The sequence below is a fragment of the Diadema antillarum genome, unplaced genomic scaffold (assembly GCF_040938485.1).
Source record: "Diadema antillarum isolate AM-2024a unplaced genomic scaffold, OU_Dant_1.0 seq00000217_RagTag, whole genome shotgun sequence".
Lineage (NCBI taxonomy): Eukaryota > Metazoa > Echinodermata > Echinoidea > Diadematoida > Diadematidae > Diadema > Diadema antillarum.
In genome coordinates this window covers 1273211-1300940 of record NW_027271272.1, presented here as the reverse complement: position 1 = coordinate 1300940, position 27730 = coordinate 1273211, and the positions used below count along the sequence as shown (strand labels likewise).

Here is a 27730-nt window from a genome sequence, read left to right as displayed (position 1 = left end):
AAAAAAAAAATGTGGGGACAACGTGCGTTATAAGGCCTTTCCGAGATCTATCTTCTTTTGTATTGCCCTCGCTGAATGGTAGATCATCGAATCAATGAGTCCCGCCACTGCAGAGATGAAAAAAATATATGATATACATTTGTATATAGGTAGAAGCTTTCATGTGCTTTTATATGTCATGATAACAACAAAGAATTAATACTAGAAATTCAAACAGAATGATTAAGAAACGCAAAACGAACATCCGAAACAATTCACGAAAACTGAATCAAAGGAAAGAAAAAGTAATTCAAGATTACTATGATCATTTAATTTTCTATATCGTTAGTTGGCGTCACGTAATTTCATTACATATAGAATTATTTTTGACCCATTTCATGAGATGATTTCAATTAATTTCACGCAGGACCAAAGCAAAGAAACAGAGCAGAATAGTTTTATCCAATCAAAATAAAGATTGATATAGATATTAAATTATATATATATATATATATATATATATATATATATACATTAAAGGGCTCTTACGAAACAGTGACAACGCCCACATCTACGTGATTATTACGCAAATTAAACATGGTGATGATAATCATCTCATAAATTAATCTCCAACAGGTTTGCAATACAAATCATACTATTACGCATTATTCTTTTGGTCAATGATATAGAACACAAGATCCTTTCTGTAGAGGTATAACATTGCACTGTCATTCAATACTATCGAAAATATCCACGCAAAGGTGTTATTTTTTTCAGTCAGAATTCATGTGATATTGGGAAATGAAGTGGAAACTTATGTGCCAGCGAATCAGGCTCTTGTGCAACCAATTTATCTTCTTATATACTTTGCATTTGTGACTGTGGTATATATCAGTACTGTTTTTTAACACAAAACATGTGAAACCTTTAAATTTTGCAACTTTTCCCCATTTCAGTTTAATTTCAAAGCATCATATTTCTGTTTGCCTGATTTGTTTGATCTTTCTGCGTCACTACAACCATGAATAACATATGCTAGATACGTAGCCTTTTATACACTAAACGTCAGAAATAGGAGAGATGGACGGATTGAAATTTGAAATGAGAGAGCTCAAATGACAAATTAACTCTTTCATTACCACCGCCGACTCATCTACGTGCAATATTGATGACATTTTGAGCTTGAGGTCTTAAGAGGGTTTAGGGGTATACGCACACACACACTAACACACATGCAACAAATAATTTACCTGTAAAAACTCCTCCGATTATTGCGCATACACCAGTTAAGAAATGCATGAAAGATCTGCAATGATACAAGGAAAGCTTGGATAAGAGGGCGTCCAGATCCATAGTAAATGCATGTATAACCACGTAATTACGAAGCCAACTCTTAAGGTATAATCGCAAGATTAAGTAAAGAGATCATAAAATATCTATTTCGAGGTAAACTGTGCTTTGAGTATTTATTATGTATTTACTATGTGCACGCATATGAATTACATAAATTATCACTATTATATAGGTCCCTATTTACATAGGGTAAAGATGTAAATCTTTGCTGAATAGCAACCAGTCATACGCAGTGTACAAGCGTCAATGTACAAAATCATCATTTCTGCCAGCTACTTCGATGAAACTGTTCAATGATAACAAAAACAACAGTGAGGCGTGTGGGTTTGTTTGGGACTGTATATGTGGACTCCTTATCACGCATCTGAATTCCAATGACAAAATGGCATCACATGTCAAAATTGGCACAACCTCTGTTTTGCGAAGTTTCCGAAAACATTGCCCTCGCGAGAACGACATAAAGCCAAAGCATTACAACTATAGCTCAGGCAATATAATACCATCATAAATATGGAGCCTATACTCTAACGTAAATATGATATTTGTGATTGACAGCCGAACAGATAAACAACAACAATAATAATAATAATAACAATAATAATGATAATAATAATAATAATGATAATAATAATAAATACGATGACGACATGAGGTAGCTTGTTTTCGGCAACTGCACATTACAAATAAAAATCCACATAACGATTACTGGTACTTCTTCATGCACCGTGCGTCACAATTTCACGACATCCCAACTACAAATACAATGTATATAATTAAACGACAGGCAACGTTGCACTCACCTTTGTTTTTCTGTAAATCTGACCATCAACGGTGACAGCTCGTAGAGCACGAAAATTCCCGGCAGCCCGTGTTCGCCGGCCGAGAAGGTTGTTGTCACTTGCTTCTCGTGTCTCGTCACTGAATATTGGTTGGTTCGTGTCACCGTCTTATCGAGCTTGGTATATGTAGTCGGAACAATTTTGACAAAATATTGAAACATCGACGATCCTGAAGGAATAAAAGAAAATAAGAGAAATAAAATAGATAACGTGACAAATAATTATGACAATGCAGGAGAGACTGCAGGCTAAAAGACTGTGGTGTGAATTTGAAAAATGAGCGGCCTTGTTTCCATGTTTGTATACGTAACGTCTGAACCAGATCAGATTATTGTTGGCGAGACAAGACGTCTCTCTTTTTCATGGGTCCGTTGATCGTTTTGTTGTTTGATGAGGAGTGGTGTTATTTGTTTGTTTGTTCACTATTTCTTGATGTAGGAAAACGTATTGAGGGCCGGCATGCGAAGCGGCATTATGATGTGATGTCCGATGCATGTATTCAAACATACTCTCTCCCCCCCCCCCCCCCCCTCTCTCTCTCTCAAAAAAAAAAAAAAAAAGAAGAAGAAGAAAAGAATGAAAACGTTCACTCACGAAGGGGTGAATTTCAGAAAAGAGTGCATTTTAGTAGAGTGAAATCGTAGTGAATTTGGAGTAAAAATACGTTGGTTTGTTGGGGGTTTTTTTCTCATTTATTTTGGAGTGACCGCAGGGATCACTCAAAAACCTTTGAGTGATCCCTTGAGGTCTGCACTCCAAAATTGGTGAAAATAAAAATTTTTACTCAAAATTCATTCCAATTTCACTCTAAACTCACTCTATGGAGTCCACTCCTTCAAAAGTGAACATTTTCACTCTTTTGTTTTGTTTTGTTTGTTTGTTTGTTTGTTTTTAGAGAGAGAGAGAGTAGGCCTGTATATAATAACTTTTTTCTTAGACGAAGTGACTGACGTCAATAAGCTGGGAGGGGAAAATAATCTGATAAATACGTGAAGCTCCACTTCGGTTCAATTTGTCGAAGCATCATCGAGGTGATTTTATTCCGCAGTACTTGCCGGCAGGGAGGTGGGAAGAGATCTAGTCTCTTTCTATCTCTCTGTTGTCAGTGAGCCGTAGATTGTTAAAGTGAAACAAACTGCATTCAATCATACGTACGGACAAAGAGAATGCAGAGTTTCTTCGCTACGGTGAATTTCTGTGCGAGAAATCGTGGTCACATGCAGCGCCGACCAGCGTACTCCTCAATATTGAATATCGCTACATTGCTTATTTTCTATAAGAGTGATCACTGACAGGTCATAATATTGACGGCGGTACTGTAGTAGAACGAATTGGTGCTGATGCCAACAGACTTAAAGGGAAGGTGTAGTATTAGTTGAGGTGAAGATTCAGCCCTTACCTTTCCGTGCAAGGTACAGTACTAAGAAACCACTTTATAAAATGTTCCACACCATATGATTTTAAGAGGAATTCCAAGTTCATTTGATGAAAATCGGTTTTAAAGGGTGTGTACAGTTCTGGTCGAGGTGAAGATTTATAGCTTTTAACGTTTTGCGAGATATTCAGAAACCACTCTATGAGATGTCAAAGAGCATGCAGTTCTAAGGGGTATCAAAAAAGTTTATTCGATGAAAATCGGTTTTGAAATGGCTGAGATATCCAAAAACAAGGTGAAACAAAGAGATCCTAATAAAGTTGTGGCATGTCGCCTTTTATTATTAGCACTTTTTTTTTATATCTCAGCCATTTGAAAACCAATTTTCATCAAAACACGTTGAATCCTTCTTAAAACTACATACTCTTTCATATTTCATAAGAGGCTTTTCATTATCTCACTTAGGAATGTTCAAAACATGAATCCCTACCTCAACCAGTACTGTACAGTCCCTTTAAAATGACTGAGACACCTAAAAACAATGTAAAACAAAGCGATTCTAATAAAAGGTGGGTCCCACCTTTTAGTAGGATTGCTTTGTTTTGGGTAACTGTCATTTCAAAACCAACTTTCATCAAATAAACTTTGAATTCCTCTTAAAATTTTATGCTCTTTCATATTTCATAAGAGATTTTTCATTATCTCAAAAAATCATCATCAAAAAACGTTGGAAACCTGCAGCCCCATCTCAACCGAAACTGTACCATCCCTAAATCCACTGACATTCCTTGGGAGTTTCTACTAATTACTGAAATAACTCGTTCACGGTTAAAAAAAAACAAACAAACAAACAAACAAACAAATCAAAAAACAAAACAAAAACAAAAACAAAGAACTGAAGAGGAAGAAGGGAAGGATGAAGCAAAGAAGATGACGATGACCCGATGGCTGAAGAAAGGGAAGGCAAGAAGCAAGAGTTGATCGATAGACTGTCTTTAGCGTATAATCGATTTAAGTATAAATCGATCGCATGTGCTTTCACATGCGGATTCGTCGGACGAAATAAGAGCCGCAATCCGCACACAGGAGTAACTCCTAAAGACCTACTCCTAAAGACCTCTCAAGCGGTAAAATATCACCAGAGCTGTTGCTGAAGATATGAAGGTGTAAGTTACTGGACAACGTCTACCTAAAGCAATTCCTCAAATTCGCTTTCTCAGAGGGATCAGAGACCAAACACACCAGCCATTCACTCCCACCAGCGAATACCAAGGTGTGGGACTACAATAAAGGTAAACCAGCAAGCGCACGTCACGCACGTAGCTGCTGGGCAGCATGCAGCGATATAGCGCGTGCTTCTGCCTGTCGCGTAGCTATGGATTGTAGCTTGGCAACTTTTGCCTTGACAAAGTACCTGGTACTCAGTAATCTTGTTGGGCAAGTTTTGCGGCGTAAATACCACAATTTTCTGCAATATACGTTAAAAATAGCTACTCCAAGTCCAAGAACATCTTACGTATTCTTTTTAATTCTATTTTTAGATCTGTTCTGTTATTATTATTATTTTTTTTTTTATAGCAAATCCGGAGTGATGAACAGGCGTGAATTTGAGTCCTGACTTTTATCGTTCTGGAAAAGTGAAGTAACATTAGAAATGGAAGCATTCAACATGTTCAAGCAGTTGATTAAATCGACTGCCAGAGATGAGATGTCTAAAGGTCTAGAACTTTAGTGTATTTATACATGTAGTGTCCCAACCTGCAGACGCGGTGCAAAACGCAACACAGCTCAGCGACAGATACAAAACATAAATGGCCAGCTACAATGTAATATGTCAAGAGCTGTATTTACAACTCGATAGTTGATGGATGATTAAAATTCTCAGTGCCAGAAATGCTGTTTAAAGCCATATTGTGAGGTCAGTTAATCTTTGTCAGAGACAAAGTGGTGGTCAATGGTAATTGACAATCAGCAAAACAACAAACAAACTTCTGATTTTTGTCCCCCCCCCCCAACAGGTTTCTGATTTGTTGGTGTCTGACACGTGACCATCCACCAAGATGCCTGTTTCCATGCAACCCACCGGAGGCCCCAGCTGCTTCGACCGAGTCAAGATGGGATTCATGATTGGCTTCGCCGTGGGCATGGGATCTGGAGCCCTGTTTGGTGGCTTCTCAGCTCTTCGGTGAGCATTATCCACAAAGCAATTATTAAGAGAACTACAGTGGACTCCCGTTATAACGAAGTCTACGGGACCAGCAGTTAAATTTCATTATATCGACATTCCCTATAAAACCAAACAAATAAACAATAAATAACATAGAGCAAATAATGATGCAGCGTGAATTTTTACTTCATTGTAACCGGAATTTCGTTATAACTGTGTTCGTTATAACAGGAGTGCACTGTAGAACCATTACCGTACACAATTTGTTGTTTGCACATTGACATACAATACAAGTAGATACTAAGCTCCACACTTCATTAATCAATGGTCAATACTGTATAAATGGGACCATTCTAATTGCAAAAGTATTGTCAAACAGAGAGTAGCAATGTTTGAGCTTTCCATTCATATTGCAATGGAAAATCACATAGCTTGATACAATACATTGTACTTCTGTACACATTGATACATATTGTTTGTGCAGTTGGGATGCCGGAAGTCTGCAGCAAGCAATCTCAGCCACAAGTATGACATGGCAATCGACAGGATGCTAGCTGCACATTTAGTGTCTGGCCATGTGAAGGAATTGAGCCATCTGAGTGTAAATCAATCATTAGTGAATTTTGGGAATATAGATTTGATGTTTGTCTGGATTTGTGCAAGGTCGTATCTTAATATCAGTTGTAGAATTTCCCTTTTCCATATTTTTAAAAAATTCAGAATTATACAGATGTCAAGAGTAACAATTGGCATGTGTACATCTGAGAATGCTGAGTGCAGTAGCCTTTCTTCTTTACAAGCCTTCCAATCTGTGCAAAAATGATTCATAGGGAAATCCTGTTAGTAATGGCTTAAAAGCAATGACAATTTCCTTGTTATACAAGCAACTCCATTATAACAAAGTTCCTCGGGACTAGCCAAACAATAATGTTGTATACAAAGATAATGCATGTATGACGATTTTTGGACCTGCATTTTTACTTTCTTCTGACAAGAGTTTTGATATGACCATGTTCATTATGATGGTAGTGCACTGTATCAGGTTTCTTACCATATCAGGTACAAAAACAAATGTAAAAATACATGTATGGGACCTCCAACACCTTGTTGTATTAGGGTTTTATTATACAGTGCGCGCCCGTTATAATGAACACGGTTATAACAAAATTCCAGTTACAACGGAGTAAAAATTCAGGCCGCAACATTATCCACTCTATGTATTTTTATTGTTTCTTCGTTCATTTATAATGAAAGAAAACTGCCGTTCCCGAGGACTTCGTTATAACGGGAGTCCACTGTAGAACTGTATCTGACCTCATGAGAATGAGGTTTCTCTGTACTTTAAAAGAATGCTGGCTAAGAAAACAGTTACTTTGCATTGCTTTTCTCTCTTTTTATTTTTTTGTCCAAAAATATCCAGATATGGACTGAGGGGAAGAGAGCTGATGAACACAGTTGGCAAGAGTATGGTGCAAGGAGGGGGAACCTTTGGACTTTTTATGTCGATAGGAACCGGTATTCGGTGCTAAGAGGTTGTAGTCTTCACCTCATGCAACATCTGTGTAATGTTGCACATGCTTCATCGACGCCGTGTCTTAGAGATGATGACATGTTCCATCAGTGACCTTGCCTTGATGACGTCCTCAAGTTGGTTCTGAACGTGACGTGTCAACGACATTGTCCATGCTAACGTTAGAAATTGGGGTATATTCACATGATTCACAGAATCAGAGAGGATCCGGTACCCATCTCGCAAAGCCAGGCTGTGCCGACATAGAATGACTGATGTCCAATCGCAAAATCTGCAGCCTAGTGATTTAGTGCCCTCTGCAGCACTGTTTAAGTGAACAATTATGTTGCAGATTCTGAAAGAATCAATGTTTCCTAAATAAGTTCTGCTATGAAAGCTGACTTCTCTCTTTTTTTTTTCCAACACTTTATAGTCTGACATCATTTGTTGGGAGGACGTAAACTTGACAGAAAAATAATGTATAGAAGATGTATTTTGGGAACTTTCCAAGGGAAAACTTAAAAAGGAGATGAATAGTCTTTCTTGAAGGAATCAACATTTAAATTTCTACTGCACTTGTGTGACATGAGTGTCCTCCCAGGATAAGAAGTCTAATTGACAAGATATCTATTATACATTGAAGTTGAAATGTCTAACTGCAATCAGATGTGTGTTTGTTTGTTTTTGTCAATGATTGCATTTATTTGTGTCTTCAAAAAGAACATTTTTACATATATTTCATGTAAAGAATACTTCGACATACTTATTCTTACTTTGAAAATGGTTTAACACATTGTCCTTCAAATGATACACTGAATTTGTTGTGGCTCTAGAAATCATATCATTTCCAGTATTGGACTGTATAGCACTGCTGAGAGATGTTATATATACAGCATGTATGAGCTGAATTTCTTTCCTGAACAAAAAGTTGTTGAAAGGAGTATTGTCTGCAAATTATCATTATCAGAGCCACCTAGCCATCACTGGTTGAACATTTTGAAACAGAAGAGACATGTCTAAGAAATAATAAGAAATAGCATGGAATGAGAAAGAAAATTCATGTAAGGCTATTTGCCATGTACGAAAGGAAATACATGTATGATACAGTGTAATGGAAGTGTGATGTAAGCATGTACAATGTTTATTGGAAACATTTTCTGCAAGGATGATCAGTTAAAGGACAAATTAAGAAGAAAAAAAACACCTGTTCATGTTAATTAATTTGCACCAATCAAAATATTGTCTAAAGTGACTAATTTTCACAAACAGTTAATTTGAGCATACATGCTGGAGACAAGAAAACAAAAACTAGAACAGATTGCTTCCGAAACATCAACAAACCAGTTAGCTGTTTGTGTATGCATGTGTGTGTGTGTGTGTGTGTGTGCGTTGATGTGTGTGTGTTTGAGCCTATAAACAACTGCATTAATGACTTTAACCCTTCTATCTCAACTTGCAAAGATTTAAATATTGATGAGCTTTGAAGACCCATGTTACATGTACTAATAAAAGCCTTTGCATATTTGTATGAAAAAGATGGTGAAAATACACCATATGACATCAATAGATGGAATTATTTTAGTCTCTGTACAAATGTACTTAAAAGTGCTTGAAGGACATTAACTAAATTTGAATTGCTTTTGTGAATTCTGGGTAATGCTGATGACTAATCCCTGACTTTGATTATTTTTTGTTTGCAGAAAGCCTTAAGTCAATCTGTTTCTTCAGCCTTTAACAGTTGTATCTACTGCTCCTCTTTTAACATTTCTCTTCCTTTTTCTCCATATTTTTTTTTTTTTTTTTGTGGTGATATACAGTCTAGCAAGCATGTATGTTGAGTAATCTGTCCACTGAATGACTGGAGATATACAGGGAAAACAAGACTATTCTTCATGCAGGTCCTTTCTTTAACTTTGGATGAGATTCATACATTGTATTTTGTAAAGCATGCAAACTTCTCTTGTCATGAAGAATATAGGGAACAAATTAAAATACAAAGAAATTGCAACCTTTTCTCAGTATGTATTGCTCTTCTTGTATGGGTATCGTCAAACTCATCACAGTGACAGAGTCTAGTTCAAATTGTGCACTCTAGCAGGTGCCAAAATAACAAACCATAAGCCTCCTTGAATATCACAATGAAAATCAATACAGTCAACCTCCCATACCTTAACATCAGATTGGCAGAATTATCTCAAAGTCCCAAAATTTCCTAGTGTCTTTCTTCTTTAAGATATGTGTGAGTCCTAGTAATTTACTTTTTTTTTGTTTGGTTACCTTGATGTGGAATTGTTGGATCCAAAATATTTTTCATGTTGTTTCCTTCCCAGGCATTACCCGGTACTCACAGCTAAATTCCAACATAGCTCAGTTATTCCCAGACAAACAATTTATACAATGTACCAAGATTAAGTAGGTGTGGGTGGCAAATCCTGGCACTGCGTGACAAATCTTTTCACACTTAATTGCAAGTTTGGCAAGGTCAGAACGAACTTGCTTCTAACGTGATTTGGTGTATGTAAGAAAAATACCCCTACCCCTACACACGTTTACAGTACGCCAACACACTGCACTTTTTGCTCATGAAGCACTTTTGGCAGCATGATAAATGTGTGAGCAAATGTAAACGTGACCAAGGGGCTCCTTGATCCGACATGACACGCACACATGCAGACACAGTTCAGCATGCTTATCCTCCATCTCCCCCATTTTGATTTCTTCTTGTTTAAGGAATTTAAGTCTTTCACGAGAAAATTTCCATTCCATTCAATTTATTCACATTCTAATTTATTTACAACTAAGACAAACATGCAAACAATCAGCATTATAAAATGGGTTCAAGAATGTAGCCAATAGGAAGCGCTGAAATGAGACACACCTCCTTCCTTTACTTCAGTACAACTGCACTGCCTGTAATCCTATGGTAGATTGCCGATCGTCTGTGCGCGCGGCGGCTCCTTTGATGAATTGCATGCATACGCGTACGCGCTGTCAATCCTGTAAACAACTTCTAGTTCGGGCTGCCGGCCGGCCGGCCTGTCTTCCCTTGTGCATAACATATGTGGCGTACGTACGTATACTGTACTATACGTACACTTTGTACAGTACAGTAGACCAAGCGTTATGGGACCGGACGCGTACATGGAGTCACTTTGAAGAGCAAATCCAACGATTTAGCAGGTTAATTCTCACGCCGTTTTCAGAGTATGTTGTCTAGTAGGCCTATACGAGGAGTCTATATCAAGTCTTTAAGGTAAAGGGTGCATATTCTATGTAAAATAAGTAAGTTTTCATGCGGGTGTCCGGAAACCCAACCCCCCATTATACTTATACTGTATGTGCGGGACTTCCGCGAGTGCGACGTGCGTAAAAGTTTGGGACGAACATCTTCGGACGTCTTGACCCACAAAGGTACGTGAAAAACGCTGAAAAATGATGTTAGTTTTCGAATTTTCGACCCATTTTATAAAACAAATGATGCACAGGATTATTTCGTGGCGTTAGTGTAGGCGTAGCTCACTCTCGGGTATTTACAATGTAGTGCAACATGCACTCGGCTTCGCCTCGTGCGTGTTTCACAATTGTAAATACCCTCGAGTGCACTACGCCTACACTAACGCACTCTATCCTGTGCATCATTTGTATATTAATCAACCATTTTGAACATCAATCAACATTGGATAAGTCACAGATCCCGATGTTTGTCTTTTGAAAGTTGAACCATTTTCTTCGGTCCCGTCTGGCTCAAGGTAAGCGAGGTTGACTCTATTATGTGACATTGTTATACACTGTATTAGTTCATGGTCGCTAAATGGATGATATGGCAGAAGTAAGTTCCAATGATACAGGATTACACCATGCTCATAGCAGCATCTCTGACATTGTCATTCCCAAGTGGTTTGTCAAGTAATTAAGAGGTCAAACTCTGAAGCAAATGGAAATGTTAGTAAACTAGCTTGGCAGGATGCAGCAATATGCATTGGCACAGCACACACAACTTCACCATCACGTCAACTTGCGTCAACTTGCACCATGTGAAAAATGGATTGCGCAATGACTCTGCCTTCAATACTGCGATTACAGCACATTCTAGCCATGACAATGACTCACAGACACACTACCAAAACAAAATCATCATGCTTGAAACTTTGTTTTGGCAACGAGACACACACACACACCAAAAAAAAAAAAAAAAAAATGTACACTTCTAAAGTCAGTTGTTGGTATTTTGTGGCTCACTGTAATATAAGAGCTCTCACCCTCTGCTTTTGTGAACAAGGTCTGTGATTACAGGTATTGCATACAGGCGACACATGTTAATAACACAGTCCAGGACAGCCCTTTTTAATCTTTATATCAAAATGTTGGTACATTCATAGCTGAACAGTAAACTATATTAACCCTAATCAGGCTGGGCTTTTTTGGCTATGCTATATCTGGGGGGGGGGGGGGGGGGGGGGGGGGGCGCGGATTCCGCCCCCCCCCCCCTTCAGATCTCGCCTATGGAACGCATGATCGCGCCGAAAATCGGCACACGCGACGCCCGCGACGTATAATATCAAAATGTATGGTTGCTTTCTCCGAAAAATTTTTCTTATATTTTATATAAATTAATTATTGTAATTTATGCATAAAATAAGTTTTGGGCTCTAAATCACTTATTAATGCTCTAATCAAGCTAATTTCTTTTTAAAAATGTTTCTTGTACAGTTGTGTATCATTCTCCTGAGACATAGGATAAAAAAAAATCTGTATCGAAATTAATTTCTTATGTATTTGATTGTTTTTTGAATTTCTTATGTATTTCTTTGTTTTTCGACCTTTTGTTTTTGTTTGTTTTTTGGCCAAAATTTGTCAGACATTTTTCGAAGCTTTATTATGCTAAAATAAATTAATTTCGTCCATTCTAAGTCAAGATATGAATTTTTATGTGAATTAATTGAAAAAACACAATTTGCATTGGATTTGTACACAAAATCACGTTTTGGAGCAATTTTGGGGTTGACGAATTTTTTTCGAACGGGCGTCGCGTCAAAACGGTACGCGCGGGCGCAACAATTTTGGTCTCAAAAGTTGCGCGATACTTCAAAGAAAAAAGTCATGAAACATCGCGGCGGGAGCTTATCGCGCTGCGAAGATATTGCGCGAAACGTCGAGGGGGGGTGGATTCCGCCCCCCCCCTCCCCAGCCTGATTAGGGTTAAGATATGTACAACGTAGATGATAATTGGGTACCTGAATTTCTACTTCATTGCAACAACAATTTTTTTTTTTTTTTATAACTGAGCTTGTTATAACGGAAGTGTACTGTACCATTAATCTTTTTTTTTTTTTGAAGGAAGAACCCATCATGTTAAGAGGGGTGGGGGAGGGGGGTGAACATGCACCCATCGGGAAGGAAGGGGACAGATACTTACCCTTGGTGTCTATAACTTTTGTCCTGTCCAATGGGTTCTCCATCCCTGGATACTCCATGCCAAATGACAGCGTTTTGATGTGATGGGTCATGTTGAACTAATGGCAAAGAGATGATGATAGAGAGAAATAACATGTGTGCATATTCAAGTATGATTTACAGACCACTAGTGAACTAAGGAACACATGTACAGAGCTGCAATCTGCCAGACTATCTCCTGTATCCCAGCACCTGACGTGGTACAGACATGTGTACTGGTTAACCATGTAGAGGAATTATCCAAAACACATAATACAGTGGAATCCTGTTATAACGAAGTCCTCGGGACCAGCAGTTTTCTTTCGTAATAACGAAATTTCGTTATAACCGAATGAATAAACAATAAAAATACATAGAGTTGATAATGTTGCGGCCCTAAATTTCATTTCGTTGTAACCGGAATTTCGTTATAACCGTGTTCGTTATAACGGGAGTGCACTGTAGCAAATACGTAACACTTTACCCATCCTCTGTATTGTCTTACAAATGGATCTAACTGTAGTCATTTCACAGACATAACTGGTTTCCCTGCACAAGGCAATGCTCTTGATATTCAATGCAGCTACACATGTAATGCTTTTGCATGCTGGGATAAATTCATTCATTTGCATGGAACTGGACTTATGCAGACAGAGCATAGCAAACTGATACTTTCTCCATTCTCTGTATTGTCTCATACGCAAATCTAACTCTACTCATCGCACGAGCAAACAAAGCTGTATTCCATCGGGTAGACTGCATTAGTAAAGAACAGGGTGGATGACATGCAGGTTGCAATCTTCCAGTCCTGTATGTGACTGCAGCCATCCTGACCAAACCCTGCATCATATCGTGGAAGACTGTCACCTGCAGAAGTTTCCAGGAGGGGTTGAAGAACTTGCTCAAGCGAGTGATACTGCCCTGAACTGGATCCACAGCTTGGAATACTGTATGTGCCATATATTTAGCGGGTCTAATTTTTTTTTTTTTTTTTTTTTTTTTTTTTTTTTGCAAATTGGGACTTCCCAACGATTTTGCGAGTGGTTAAATTCGCGATTGTGGAGTACAGTATTGAATGGAGAAATGTATGCATGCATGTCAGGATCAGAGTCAATATTCCTGCGTGTCTTTAAATTTGCGAAAAGCACCTGACTCTGACACAAAATTCGCAAAAAATAAAAACCTTGCAAAATATTTGTACATGCATAGTAACCTATGAGGCTATTTACGATAACCCCACCTACCCTGTTGTACTGCATCATATGACAGAAGAAGATAATGATGATGAGCGAGATGGGGGAAAGTATTTTACAAGAGCTAAATCCCCCTTAGTGCATAGGTCTACTCTTCTGACTTCTTCCCCTGCCAATCTCTTGATTGATCGCTTCAGTTTCTTTCTTCTACCTACTCTCACAATGCTTGCACAATACATTGTACTTTCTTCTTCTTCTTTTAAAAAACAAACAAACAAACAAACAAACAAACAAAAACAATCTTTCAGATTTGACACAGGACATCAGCACCTCCAATACTGGTGAGCCAATGGAGTAAAATGGGCCTGAGCTTTCGATCACAAAATATCATCTCCTCCTCAATTACCAATTGTATTATTTTTCATACTTCCATTTACCCACTAACCCAAAATTTACTAATTCCCCCTAGAGTGAAAAATTACATGCATTATTCCTGTGTTAGAAGGGTAAATCTAATGAAATTCTCATCTGCTTACCAACACATATACCATATTTTCCCTTCTCTGAACTGCAGATTTTGCATCTCATATACTGATCTATTTGCCATTTTCACTGATGGAGATACATGCATATTGTGAAACACAAGGGAAGTTTAATCTGTTTTATTCATGTAGCAAACAATCTGATATTTGTTGCAACACACATCCTGTACAGTGCCCCCAGCCTGTGGTTATCAGGAACTAGTCATAAAGTGTATAACAAGCTGTTTCATCACTTTAAAGGGATTGTATAGTTTTGGTTGAGATCTAATTTCAGGTTTCTAGAACATTTTTTGGTGAAATAATGAGAAACTTCCTATGATTATGAAATATGAAAGAGCATGTAATTCCATGAGGAATTCAACGTTTATTTGATGACAATTGGTTTTGAAATGGCTGAGATAGCCAAAACAGAGCGATTCTAGTAAAGTGTGGGACTAACACTTTATTACGATTGCTTTGTTTTACTTTGTTTTCGGACGTTTCAGTCATTCCAAACCCGATTTTTATCAAATAAACTTCGAATTCCTCTTAAAATGGTATGCAGCCTCTGTACTATTTCATAAGTGTTTTCTTGGTATCTTGCAAAGACTTTTTCTCAAAAACCAATTCTCATCTCCACCAAAACTGTACCATCACTTTAACAGGGCATTACATCAGATAATGTTTGACTGACTTCACGACTTGAACCTCTGAGACTCACCTTTCCACCTGCATAAGGCTGTAAATCGTGAACATGCACATGATGCTGCTGGAAACTTTTACCAGGCGCAAAGTGGAAATTGCCAGCAACCTGCATGAGAAAATACCGTAAACACAAATAAAGCATGAGACACAGCATTGAGAAATTTTCTCCGCTACGTGAGGGAGAGATCACAGTGCATAAATCATCCCTTGCTGGAAAAATAAGAAAAATGAAAGGATAAAGGAAAAGCTGGCATAATTTACCTACCAAAATGGATAACAGCTAGCAGTCTACATAATATGTATACATGTGTATCCCTTCAATGATATGTACAAATGTGACTGGAGGTCATTGACCATGGCCTTTGACCTCACACAATAACCTAAAAACCTTGGCAAAAGTGAATCATTTCCAAGTTTATCTCCGTCTTATTTTGTAATTTACATTCCCATCAGATTTTAAAGTTTCAAGAAGTTATGGTTTGAAAATGAGATTTTTAACAATAGTTGACCTTTGACCTATGGCATTTTTGTGTTTTGTTTTAGTTTGGGTTTTTTCCCACACAATTTCATTGAAATAAGAGTTCACTTAATAGTACTGCTTCTTACTGCATGAGATTGCCAAGGATTATTCACACTTTAAAGTATAACGGATAGATAATATAAGAACTTTTAGCCAAGAGTTCATTGACCTTTGAACTTTTTACCAATATCTCATCAACACAATTTTCTCTCATTATCATTATTAAATTAGAATACTAGAATAACAACAAGAACAAAGTACCAATCACAAATTCCCCATAAAATCATGTTGACAAGACCTGGAGTATATAAATGGCAGATTGATGGATAAATGGAAATGAGTGGACAACAGAAATATGCACAGTCTTCCTCTAGCACCCGTCATGAACGGAAGGATGAAAATAAATAAATATTTATACAATTACAACAAAGAAGTGTATTTAATAAAACAACATCGTATGAAAGAAAAATATACTATCTTGAAGCATAATACGTTCGGCATGGTTCCATCAGTCCTAAATGTATTATAAAGCATAGAAAGTATACTAATCATGCTGTGCAGAACATGGTTACCATGGCAACAGAACAGTTACATCTTGACAGTATCATAAATTTCAATGTTGAGATGTCAGCCATCAGATTTGAGAATAAAGCAACAAATTTTAATGAACCAGATATCACTCCCCCTTCGGTAAGATTGAGCAACAGAGTGTCATAACTGTGAGGCGAGAAGTCTGTACAGTGCATATTTCCCATACATTTGTCTTGCGTTGAGTTTGCAATATTATCTATAAAAACTACTAAATCTATGACAAATAAAGCTAAAATCATGACAACATCATAGTTCTTGATCAAGATCCAGTCAAATGCCATGTGCATTGAACAAAAACATGCCAGATTGCCAAGCTCCTTTCTGTAGATGGGCTCTGTGGACCTGGCATGTGCGTATTGATATGCTAATTAACTTATGAATATTATATGCATACATGCATATGCATGAGGAAACCTGCATTACATAGCGTTGTGTAATCCCACTATTTTCTTAATTGCATTGTGTAGATTTGTGACTTCAGATTAATGTCACTTATAATCTAAAAATAATTGTTTTGTCATTCTAATGTTAGGTTAGACCCTTCCAATCAATAAAGAATACCAAAGATGACTAAAACAAAATGACTACTGCTGTATTTTTTGTAACCGCGGATAGAATTTTAGTGATAAATATTGAATGTCACATTTTAATCCTCACACTTATTGAGTAATATCTTTAGATTTCTTTTGAGTTTCTCAAGCAGGGTAAGTTTCTGAAGTCAGAAACAGCACCCACATTAAAATGATAAAGACAGAATTAGATAAGAGCAGAGCAAGAGATTACAATGGCATGAAATGATTATAAAATGATCATGAAATGCTATAGGCATTCAATGCATGGAGCGCAGACAAGACCTTTCATGTGCATTCTAATTCTAGACCAGTGGCTTTCTACCTTTTGTGTTTCCTGTTGTTTTGTTTCGCTCGTTTTTTGTTTTATTTTGTTTTTTAAGCCACAGCATTTCAGAGAAATGAGTGTTCATTTATTAGCAATGCTTCTTGCTGCACGAGGTTGCCATGGATTATTCCCACTTTAAAGTATAACGGATAGAAAAGAGAACTTTTAGCCAAAAGTTCATTGACCTTTGAAATTTTTACCAAAATCTCATCACCACAATCTCATTATCATCTCACTTATTACACCTTGGCTGAGTATTGAATTAGAATAACAAGAACAAAATACCAATTACAAAATTCCCCCTAAAATCATGTTAACAAGGCCTGTAGTTAATACATGTAAATGGTGGATGGATGGATTTATAAATGGAAATAAGTGGACAACCAAAATATGCACCGTCTTTCTCTAGCACCTGTCATGGACGGAAGGATGAAAATGAATAAATATGCATTCACAACAAAGAAGTGTAATTATTATAACAGCATCATATGAAAGAAATATAACACTTTAACCCTAACTAGGCCGGGGGGGGGGGGGCCTCTGAGGCCCCCCCTCGACGTTTCGCGCAATGTATCGCTATCGCAAGAAGCTATCGCCGCGACGTTTCATGACTTTCTTCTTTCGAGTCTCCCGCATCTTTTGACACCAAATTTGCGATGCCCGGGCGCGCGGTTCCGAAGTTGCGCATAAATATGCACGTGCATGTCAGACCCAAAATTGCTCAAAAACATGAATTTGTGTACAATTTCTATGCAAACTGTGTTTACAGGCAAATTTCATAAAAGCATGATTATTTTTGGGATTTTATTGATTAAAATCAATTAATAACATATTTTCTTGTTCGGAACAATGTCGCAGACAAATTTCATTGAAAAAACAATAAAAAACAAAGTCGAAAAAACAAGGAAATACATAAGAAATTCAAAAAACAATAAAATACTTTGGAAATTTTTTCTGATTGTGCAATTTTTTTCTCTTACATTTGCTAAGGACACTAAAAAGAATATTTACAGAAAAATGTGCCTGTTTTCAGCTTTATTCAGTGATTTATACCAAATTGTCTGATTTCATGCATCATTATGCCTAAATTAGCATAATTTAGTGTAAATGATAATTTTTGAAAAAATTAACTTCATGGTACTTTAGATGACATCATAGGCAATGTGTGTTCCAATTTTCGTCGCGATCGCGCGGTCGACGGCCGAGATCTGGATAGCCCGGCCTAGTTAGGGTTAAGAAATGAATAAATATGCATTCACAACAAAGAAGTGTACTTATTATAACAGCATCATATGAAAGAAATATAACACTTTCTTCAAGCATAATAGGTTCAGCATAGTTCCATCAGTCCTCCAAGCATTATAAATCATTCAGAGAGTAAACTAGTCATGCCTTGTAAAATATGGTTACCATGGCAACAGAACAGTTACACATTGACAATATCATGAATTTCAACATAAATATAAGTTTGCCCTCAGATTAAAAAACAGAGCAACACATTTTGATGAATCAGATATCAATTCCCCTTCGGTAAGAATAAGCAATAGAGTGTCATAATTGCAAGGCGAGTAGTCCGTACTGTGCATATTTCCCACATATTTGTCTCTCGTTGAGTTAGCAATTCTATTTATTAGAAAAAAAGAAATGCCAAATTTATGACAAAGAATGCTAAAATCATTATAACATCACAGTTCTTGATCGAGATCCAGCCCAATGTGGTGTGCACTGAACAAAACCATGCCAGATTGCCCAGCTCCTTTCTAGATAGGCTCCTTGGCCTTTCCATGAATGTGAGCATTGATATGCTTATTAGCTCATGAATATGCACGCTGTACTAGTATATGCATGAGGAAACCTAAAGTCCCATGATTTTACTATTTTCTTAATTGCATTGTGTATATTTGTGAAGATTAATGCCACTTATAATCTAAAAATAATTTTTTAGCCATTCTTATGTTAGGTTAGACCCATGCAATCAATAAAGAATACCAAAGATGACTAAAACAAAATGATTACTGCTGTATGTTTTGTAACCGCGGATAGAATTTTAGTGATAAATATAGGCTGTCACATTTGCAATCTTACAGTTATTGAGTAATATCTTTAGATTTCTTTTGAGTTTCTCAAGCAGGGTGAATCTCTGAAGTCAGAGACAACATCCACATTGTAATGGCAAAGACAGAATTTGACAACAAGGCAAAGCCAGACTTTCTTGCACCACGGGATTACTGCTAACACGCAATATATGTGAATTGCCAATGGTGTTCAACGCACCATAGCGCAGACAAGACCCATCGTATGTATTTTGATGCTAAACCAGTGGCAAACAGTGGTGGTTCTTATCTTTATATCACGCAGTGGGTACTGCATAATTATTCATTTGGTACAATTCTGTCAAGTTCTGGTTATTTTGTTCTCCTTTTTTTTTTTTTTTTTTTTGCAACTGACAAATTGCCCTTAACATGAAAAAAAGCAATGAAATGATCAGCGTTTTAGTTGTAGCCATAACAAACTAAAACATTGATTAATTCAGTGTTTTGGGTTTTTGGTTCTTTATTTGTTTTTGTTTTTTTAGTTGATGTAGGACAATTTGTCAATCAGTTCAAGGGTAGAATTTCACCAATTTCAATAATTATGCAGTATCTGCTGCATGCTATAAGGATAAGAACCAGCACTGACTGTCCGACAAAAGCTCAGTGATCTAATTGATAAGACGCCTGTCCGGTGATTAGGAGGTCCTAGGTTTGAATCCTGCTCGAGTATGTATGCCTGTGATTTCTTTTTGTAATGACTATTGCTAAGACACTGATCAATAAAGAGCTTATTAACATCGATTGGGATATAGGGCAATGTGTCAATTAGTTGCAAAAAGGTTTGCTTATTGTGACATCGGAGTTGTGCAATGGAACAAAATCCATGAATCGATCATAAGTTTAACATAGGAGTCAATGGAAATTGATGACGTTAGTTGGGGACTCAAAACAGTCACGGCACAAAGCATTTACGCATGAATCTGGCGTGAGTCTGGCCAGAGTCTGGCGTGAATGTCGCGCTAGACAGCCTAGCACGAGTCTAGCACAACCTCGAGAGGTTGTGCTGTGTTCACGCCAAACGAAGGGACTCTCAACGGTCTCGGCGTGAACAAGGCGTGGACATACAAGACATACTTCCGGTGACCTGTGCTGTTTGTGTCGGAGTGCGCATATACGCACACCAGAAACTGCCACCTCTCTGGTGGAGAAATGCTCTCCTACTGGTTTCCATAGAAACGCATGCCGACCTCACTCTAGATGATGAACAAAGAAATAATACTAGTAGTAGTAGTGGTAGTAAAAGTAATAATAATAATAATAATAATAATAATTATAATGATGATGATGATGATGATGATGATGACGATGACGATGATGATAATAATAATAATAATAATAATGATGATGATGAAGATGACGATGACGATGATAATTATGATGATAATAATGATAATAATGGTAATAACATAATACGGAAATAACTAGCCTATAAATCAATCAGACATAGCGGTCCTGATGTCTGGAATGCGCTACCTCAGCATGTTCGTAATTTACAAAAAATAGTTACTTTCAAAAGGTATTATCAGCTTCATGCTGAACTCCTGGGTACTATTAACTATTAATCTTGCTGTGATCATATATTTCCCCTGAAATCCACATTTGAATGGGATTTATGAGAAATTTAATCAGTATAATTTGCTTATAATGACTTGACACTTTAAACTTTTTTTTGTTCTCTCTTGTCAATGTCCGACGGGACAAATAGGCACCACACATGCATTTCTTCTGTCCCCCCTCATGTTCCTCTCTTTGTAAATACCCCCCCCCCAACTCATCATTTAAACTATTTGCAAGCATATAGATTGTGTGCATGGGGGTTGCAACGATTTTCAAGCTTTAAGCTTATGTTGCAATTCCTTTGCGTGTTCGTTACCTTGAATGATGTAGCTCTCTTAGAGTTGTATACTATTTCTGTAACTGCTTCTTATCAATGTATACTTATCGTATATATTCTGTCTTGGCTATATGAGATGTACTTGCATACATTTTGTATGCACTCCTATTTTGTGAACACGCATGAAATCTTGAATTAATAAAAAAATAAATAAATAAAACAGTAATAATAATGATAATAATAATGATAATAATAATAATAATAAAAATAATGATAACAATAATAACAGTAATGCAAAAGTAATACCTTGTTGACCTCCAGGTATCCATACACCTCACACCCTTCCTCCTTCTGAAGTTGGATCTTCTGGGCGAAGCCCTCCCTCTTGCACTGCTCGATGCTCTCTGGATTGCTGAAGGCCCACCCCTTCCGCCTGTACGCCTCCTGTACCTCATCGCAGGTGTTGCAGCATCTGGAATGTGACAGGTGTACTGTAGTCATGGGCTGATACTGCCGATGGTATTTGTAATATATAGCAGATAACCACCTATCTCTCATTACGCAAGTGATGAATAATATATACAGTGTACTCTCATTATAATGAAGTCCTCAGGCCCAGCAGTTTTCTTTCATTATACAACCTGTATCGAAATTTTGTTATAACCAAACAAATAAACAATAAAAACATTGAGCAGATAATGCTGTAGCCTGAATTTTTACCTCATTGTAACCAGAATTTTGTTATAACTGTGTTTGTTATGACGAGAGTACACTGTAACAGATATTTCACTGGCTCAAAGGTGAATTCACTCAAGAGGTATACTGGGCAAGAATGAAACTTGGTGGAGGGGAGGGAGGGGGGACATTTTATGAGAAATCCAGGTGTCGGAAGGATGTACTCTCAGGTAAAAGTGTGCAGCGCTCTTCTGTTTTTATTTCAATGTGGGGGATTTATCAGGATTACTGACAAGTAACTCAATAACTCTGGAGCCATCTTCCTAGTCAAGCTCTGCTTATGAAGATGGTCCCAAGCATTTCCAATTCTATATGATATTGTGCATACATGTATATTTTTTACACCCAATTTGAACTGTTCCTTAATGTACTATTTACAATCAATTTGACATTGATTTATATTTTTCCACATACATTTTCTTTATACAATTGTGTTCCACAATCTGTATAAATTCGTTGGAACAATTCATATGATTTATGACATAGCATCAAATTTTGTTATACATTGTAATGAAAACGGAATACAGAAATAAACTGAACTGAACTGAACTGAACTTTCAAATTAACATCTTTTAAGGCACAGTATATTTACATACTATTACTAAATATATCTATACTATTACCCCCAGTATTTACCCCGGTATCACTGAGGACCAGTCGAGGACGAGCTAAATAACAAAGCACCAACCTCTACCACTGTCATCCTCTCTCTACCATCCTCCCCTTCCCTCTTCCCCTCCAATGCAATCCCCCCCCCCCTTCCCCCCCCCCCCCCCCCACACCAATCCCTCCTTTCCATATGCCACAATTTTGCTCCTTCAAGCTCATTTTCAAAAGTATTGATTCGTGGCTCTCACTTCAATCCCGGGGTCTCAGCGCCGTAACAACTCTCGCACCGGTCTGGATCCAGATCTGGCTTGGTCACAACTTCTTCCTTCTGTTTCTCCTAAATACAAGATTGTTACAAAATGTATGCTCAACAAATGGCAGTGCATTAAAAGGACATTTCAATTCATAAATAATGGGAACTTTAACAAAATTGCAATTTCTTTGACATACTTCCTTTTTCCACCTTCCACCTCCCCCTTCACATTTGCATCCCCCCATCCGATGTTAAGATTATTGTTTGTATGAAGCTAGAAATAAGAACTTTATTTCATTCACATGTAGGTTAATGGACACTTTGAGGTGTTTGCCCATTGCATGCAAAAGTTAGATCAAACCAAGAGCTCTGAGTACAAGTTTTATAGGCTTGTTCTACATTTGCCCAAGATTTACACCACTAACTATAGGTCACACTCAATTCAGACTTATTCAAGGCAAGGATTTACCTAAACCCTCCTTTCTTTCATTTTCCTGAAACCCCTACAGGGTCTAGGTGTAGGCACCAACTTGAATTAACTTGGATCAAACACAAAACAGAGAGGTTCAGCAGACCTGGCCACTTAAAATCTAAGGGTTTTTCTTTGCGTGTTTTTTTTTTTTTTTTTTTTTTTTTTAAACAGTATTATCATCTTCAGCTGTTACCTCCTCTGTATTCTTCCCAATATCTTCCTTCTCTCCTTCACTTATCGCCTTCCCCGCCTTGTCCAGTCTCTTCTTGAACATGTTGTGATCCACATCCAGCTGCTGCTCTCCTGATATGTCCATCGCGTCGATACTCAGGTCTGAAACATTCCAGTGGATCAGAGAACAGGAGCAAATTGAAAAGAAGGGGTTGGGGGTAGGGGGTAAGATCTCTTGAAGAGAGGTTCCTTGTAGAATTAAATGACAACTCATTGTGTGACAATAATCAAAACACCCATCACTCATGGAATTATTGAGTATTGGCGTATATTTGTTGTTCATAAAGTGCAAGCATATCACAACAAACTTCAAAATTCTGATTATTCAGATGAACTATTGGTCCCAAAGTTGTAACCTTTTTATGTGAGCATTCATTTCCTATGTAATTTTGATGAAACTTCTGGTACTCTGTTCACCCAAATATTCTGTACTTGTTTGGGTAAACTTGAGCATGGTTTGAAAATAAGGTCATTTATTATCAGTAACATTGCTTAACTTACAGGCACATGGCATTTTCGGGAAAACAATCTCCATGTTGATTCTTAACTTCTCTCCTCTCGTTGCATCCACATACAGCTCCGGAATAACCTAAGGAAATAAAAAGTAGACATCACAGTCGACTTGATTGTGTTTTTTTTTTCTTTATGTCAACTTATTCTGATGGGAAGATGCAGCATGCAAAGTTCAGGGTTAGGTTGTTCCAAAAATCTCACCACTGAGTTAAAGTTTGACAACATATAAGGAGAACTGATAAAGTCATTCCACAAAACTTTCCACTATAATGCAAAGTTCAACTAATGACCTGCACAGCCACAAAGAACACATTTTTGTTGTATTGTGGTTGTTATTCTTAGTTTGTGGATGGATGAATTGCTTTTGGTCTCTTTATTTTACACTGACAGAATCAATGCATAGTATACACACTACACCAGCCATTTTAGATTGCGACAACTGTCAGCATTACTGCAGATCCGAGGCTGGTCTAAGTGTGTAGACGGGAGCCTGTTTGAGATAGACCTCAAAGGCAAGACAGTCATCTTCAGTAATGGGGGACAGCTACATACACGTCATGGTGAAATAGGTTTCACATTATGGTGTTGCTGCATTGTTATAAGTATCTCTAATGGGCAAGTTTACCTTGATATACATGCGCATAGAGTGAATGTCAGCAATATCAGAAGAACACATCAGTGAAAACACGAGGAAAATCAGACAATCTGCTCAATGGTTGTGACTTTTAAAGTTTCTGCGCAGTCACTTCTGAATTAGAAGACTACCGCAGTTTATGATGTTACATGCTTACAACAATATTTAGTAAGGAAAACATAAAGAGAATTTCACAGTTTTTTTTTAAAAAGGATCCATTCCCTCGACTTGTTATTGATGTATATTTAGGGTACTGATATTCCCCCTACCTTCTGTAAGAGGCAAGTCAAGTGCTCTCTTATTATGTGAGAAAAATGAAAATATGTTTAATTTTCTTCGTTCTGTTCTACGCACGTGATACCACAAGATGTAGTCGTCTTTTCATCCAGCGATGGCGGCACTGAAACTTCAAAAATTCATAACTTATGAACGGATTGTCCGATTTTCCTCAAAATTTTCACTGACCTAGTGATAGGTTCTACAAAAATTGCTGCATTGTCTCAATCCTTAATATAATGTATATTAAGGTGAGCTTGTCCTTTAAAAATAAAGTGCCTTGCCCATAGGCCATGGGAACAACTGTTGCTGCACGGAGAATTGAGCCAGGGACCTAAGGATTGATGGTTTGCGGTCTTAATAGCCAATGAGCCACAACAATTCCTTGGGCCATTAGTCACGACAGTAAGACACAAATTTATCTTTTCAGATGTATACACCTCAGGCAACTTTACAACATTTCACCAGATCATTTTAGCATTCGGCATAAATTTCACAGAGTGAAAAACTTGTCAGACATAATACCTCACCTCTTTCGTCAAGTAGAAATTCAGTTCTGACACAAATAGTGTTACCATGAGAATGCTGCTGACTATAGTCACTGTGGAAGAGAAAATTTTGGAAACATGGGCAACTCAGTCACTATATTACTAACAGAGGTGTCACAGATCTTGTTTACACACTCTAGCTTAACAACATATTGTACACGCATGACATTATTATGGTGCAAAATGAATGAATGACTTGCCTTGCAAGACACAGATGCATAAAGGAATTTGACAGGTCTTGGATGGTACATAGTAAACGTTCCAGTCAATACCTGAGAAGTGTGTAGACGTCAGCAATGCCAAGTCTCACTAACTTATGGCGAGACTCACACATCACATTTCAGACATTTTCAAGTTCTCAAGTTGATCTGAAAAACTTCGTCCAGGAGGGGAAAAAATGCATGATAATATAGTAAACAGATCTACTCAGGATTAATACTCAGGATTTACTCAGGATCCCATCCAGACATCGCTGTGCAGCATCGTCGTCCAGAGATGGTACTGCTACTGTGTGATGTGGCTAGGGTATACTTAAGAATCAGACCCTGACGATTTTGTGCTTACAACCCTGTAAAATTTTCAAAATGTGTACCTTTCTGAGTGACTCAGTTCCTTAAAACTTTGTTTGGAAAATTGTTAGGTTCTACATAAGGTTTAGAGAGATAAAATGAATCTTATTTACTTAAGACAAGAAAGAGTCTTCAAGTAAATGCAAAAATACTCCCTAATATAACGCATCTAATTGCACCTTATCATGCTTATATGATGAGAAGAAACAATGATTGAAGCACCCTATTATAGCTATTTTGGTTGCTGTTTTATTGATCTTGATCTTGATGGTGTACGTTGATCAGCCCTGGTAGAGCAACACTCAACTTATTATACCCACAACTTATTATACCCACAAGAATGTGAAGCTTTACATGTATATATACTGTGTAACTTATTTCTCCTCTATCATCTATATGGGTGCATTCGAGCACTCTCCTAAAGCGAACTGTACCGTACCATACCCGTGCCAGAGGAGCGCTTGAATGCTCCTAAAGTGTACCGTATCATACTGCACCAAGCCAAAAGTGGACCACTTCCCAATGTGCTCCAAAAGGGTACCAAAAGCATACCAAAAGTTTGCATGTGAGAATGCATGTATAACGTATACTGTAACAGTGGATATTTTTGCGCGACTAATTTTTCGCGCTTGGCCGGGCAAGCAGAGTTTCGCGCGTTTCTAATTCCGCGAAATCAAGACATCACGCACAGGAACATATGGCAAGCAAAAATATTCGCGTGCTTTTATTTTCGCGCTAGTTTCTGGTTGCGCGAAATGCGCGAAAATTTCAACACCGCGAAAATTTTCACTTTTACAGTACGTCATAATACAAAGAGCCTATTCTCTTTGTTCGGGACATCTGTAACTAAAGTAGGTTCAAGCGCGCAAGGTGATGACCCTCTTGCAACAAAATGCGCGACCTCTTCAAAAATTCATGAGGTACACTTTCTCAACAGAGTGCTTGAATGCTCCAAACCTGGCACAGTTCAGTACGGTACGTTTTCGTTCCATTTGCTTTGGTTCTCCTTAGAGTGATCAAACACACCCTATTAATACGGCTTGACAAATTTGACACTCGTGACAGCTGGCCAACTAGACAGAAAAATCAGTCTGTTTATCCGAGTTTTTTATCCTTTTTTGTTTTTTGTTTTTTACATTTACACGTAGGAGGGGATTCCGTGATGCCAGACCTGCACATAATCTCTCAAAATATCCGCGACGAAAGGATACACTCTTTCGGTCGACAGGCCAACTGAAATATGATGATCATGACTGAACTTGAATTTTACCGATAGTAATCACTCTGTTAAGAACAAAGAAAATGGGTGAAAACAATATCAAAAAAGAATCCTGTTTGTCACTAGCTGTTCAGCGCATACTTTGTATAGTCTCCTTTGAATATTTCACACAAGTGCTAGATTTTTTTACTGAATTAGGCCTACCCATGTCAAAGTTCCAAAAGAATCGAGAGGGACAAACGGCACGTTACAGACGGTCCCACATATTCACATTCCTGTCAGGGAGGGAATAGCTGCCTTATTGTAACTCATTTAATCCTCTCATAATGGCCTAAATACTGTATTCAGTTTAAAGGTAAAATAAATTAGAGGACATACCTGCTGCTCCTCCGAATGTCTTCACTCTGAAATCTTCTAGAGTTTTAGGATAGGCATCAAACTGCCTTAAACGGGTCCAAATATCTTGAGTAGCCATCTCCACTAGCTAGCTCTGTTGCATTTTACCACTCAAGTAAGTTCCGTGAACAATAATCGAATGCGATTGCATCGACGTAGTACGTACACACACCATCTGTGGTACACACCACACAACCACGCACACTCCCAAGCCCTCTTCAAGAGTGACACGATATCACTACACTGTCTTGACAGAAAACGTTGA

The 27730-nt window shown here is 37.6% G+C and overlaps 2 protein-coding genes across 2 annotated transcripts; one reads left to right on the top strand and one right to left on the bottom strand.

Moving 5' to 3' along the window:
- On the bottom strand, window positions 1-27563 carry LOC139729046 (endoplasmic reticulum-Golgi intermediate compartment protein 3-like). Its single transcript, XM_071639971.1, has 11 exons — window positions 27448-27563; window positions 25264-25334; window positions 23812-23899; window positions 23273-23412; window positions 22603-22691; window positions 21317-21482; window positions 15092-15181; window positions 12640-12736; window positions 2133-2340; window positions 1230-1285; window positions 1-107 (listed from the first exon to the last, which is right to left on the bottom strand). The coding sequence occupies exons 1-11, from the start codon at window positions 27542-27544 to the stop codon at window positions 28-30; spliced, it is 1182 nt and encodes a 393-aa protein (XP_071496072.1). The 5' UTR covers window positions 27545-27563; the 3' UTR covers window positions 1-27.
- On the top strand, window positions 4596-9215 carry LOC139729045 (reactive oxygen species modulator 1-like). Its single transcript, XM_071639970.1, has 3 exons — window positions 4596-4838; window positions 5565-5731; window positions 7134-9215. Exons 2-3 carry the CDS (start codon window positions 5607-5609, stop codon window positions 7240-7242), a joined length of 234 nt encoding a protein of 77 aa, XP_071496071.1. The 5' UTR covers window positions 4596-4838; window positions 5565-5606; the 3' UTR covers window positions 7243-9215.
- Window positions 27564-27730: the final 167 nt, after the last annotated feature.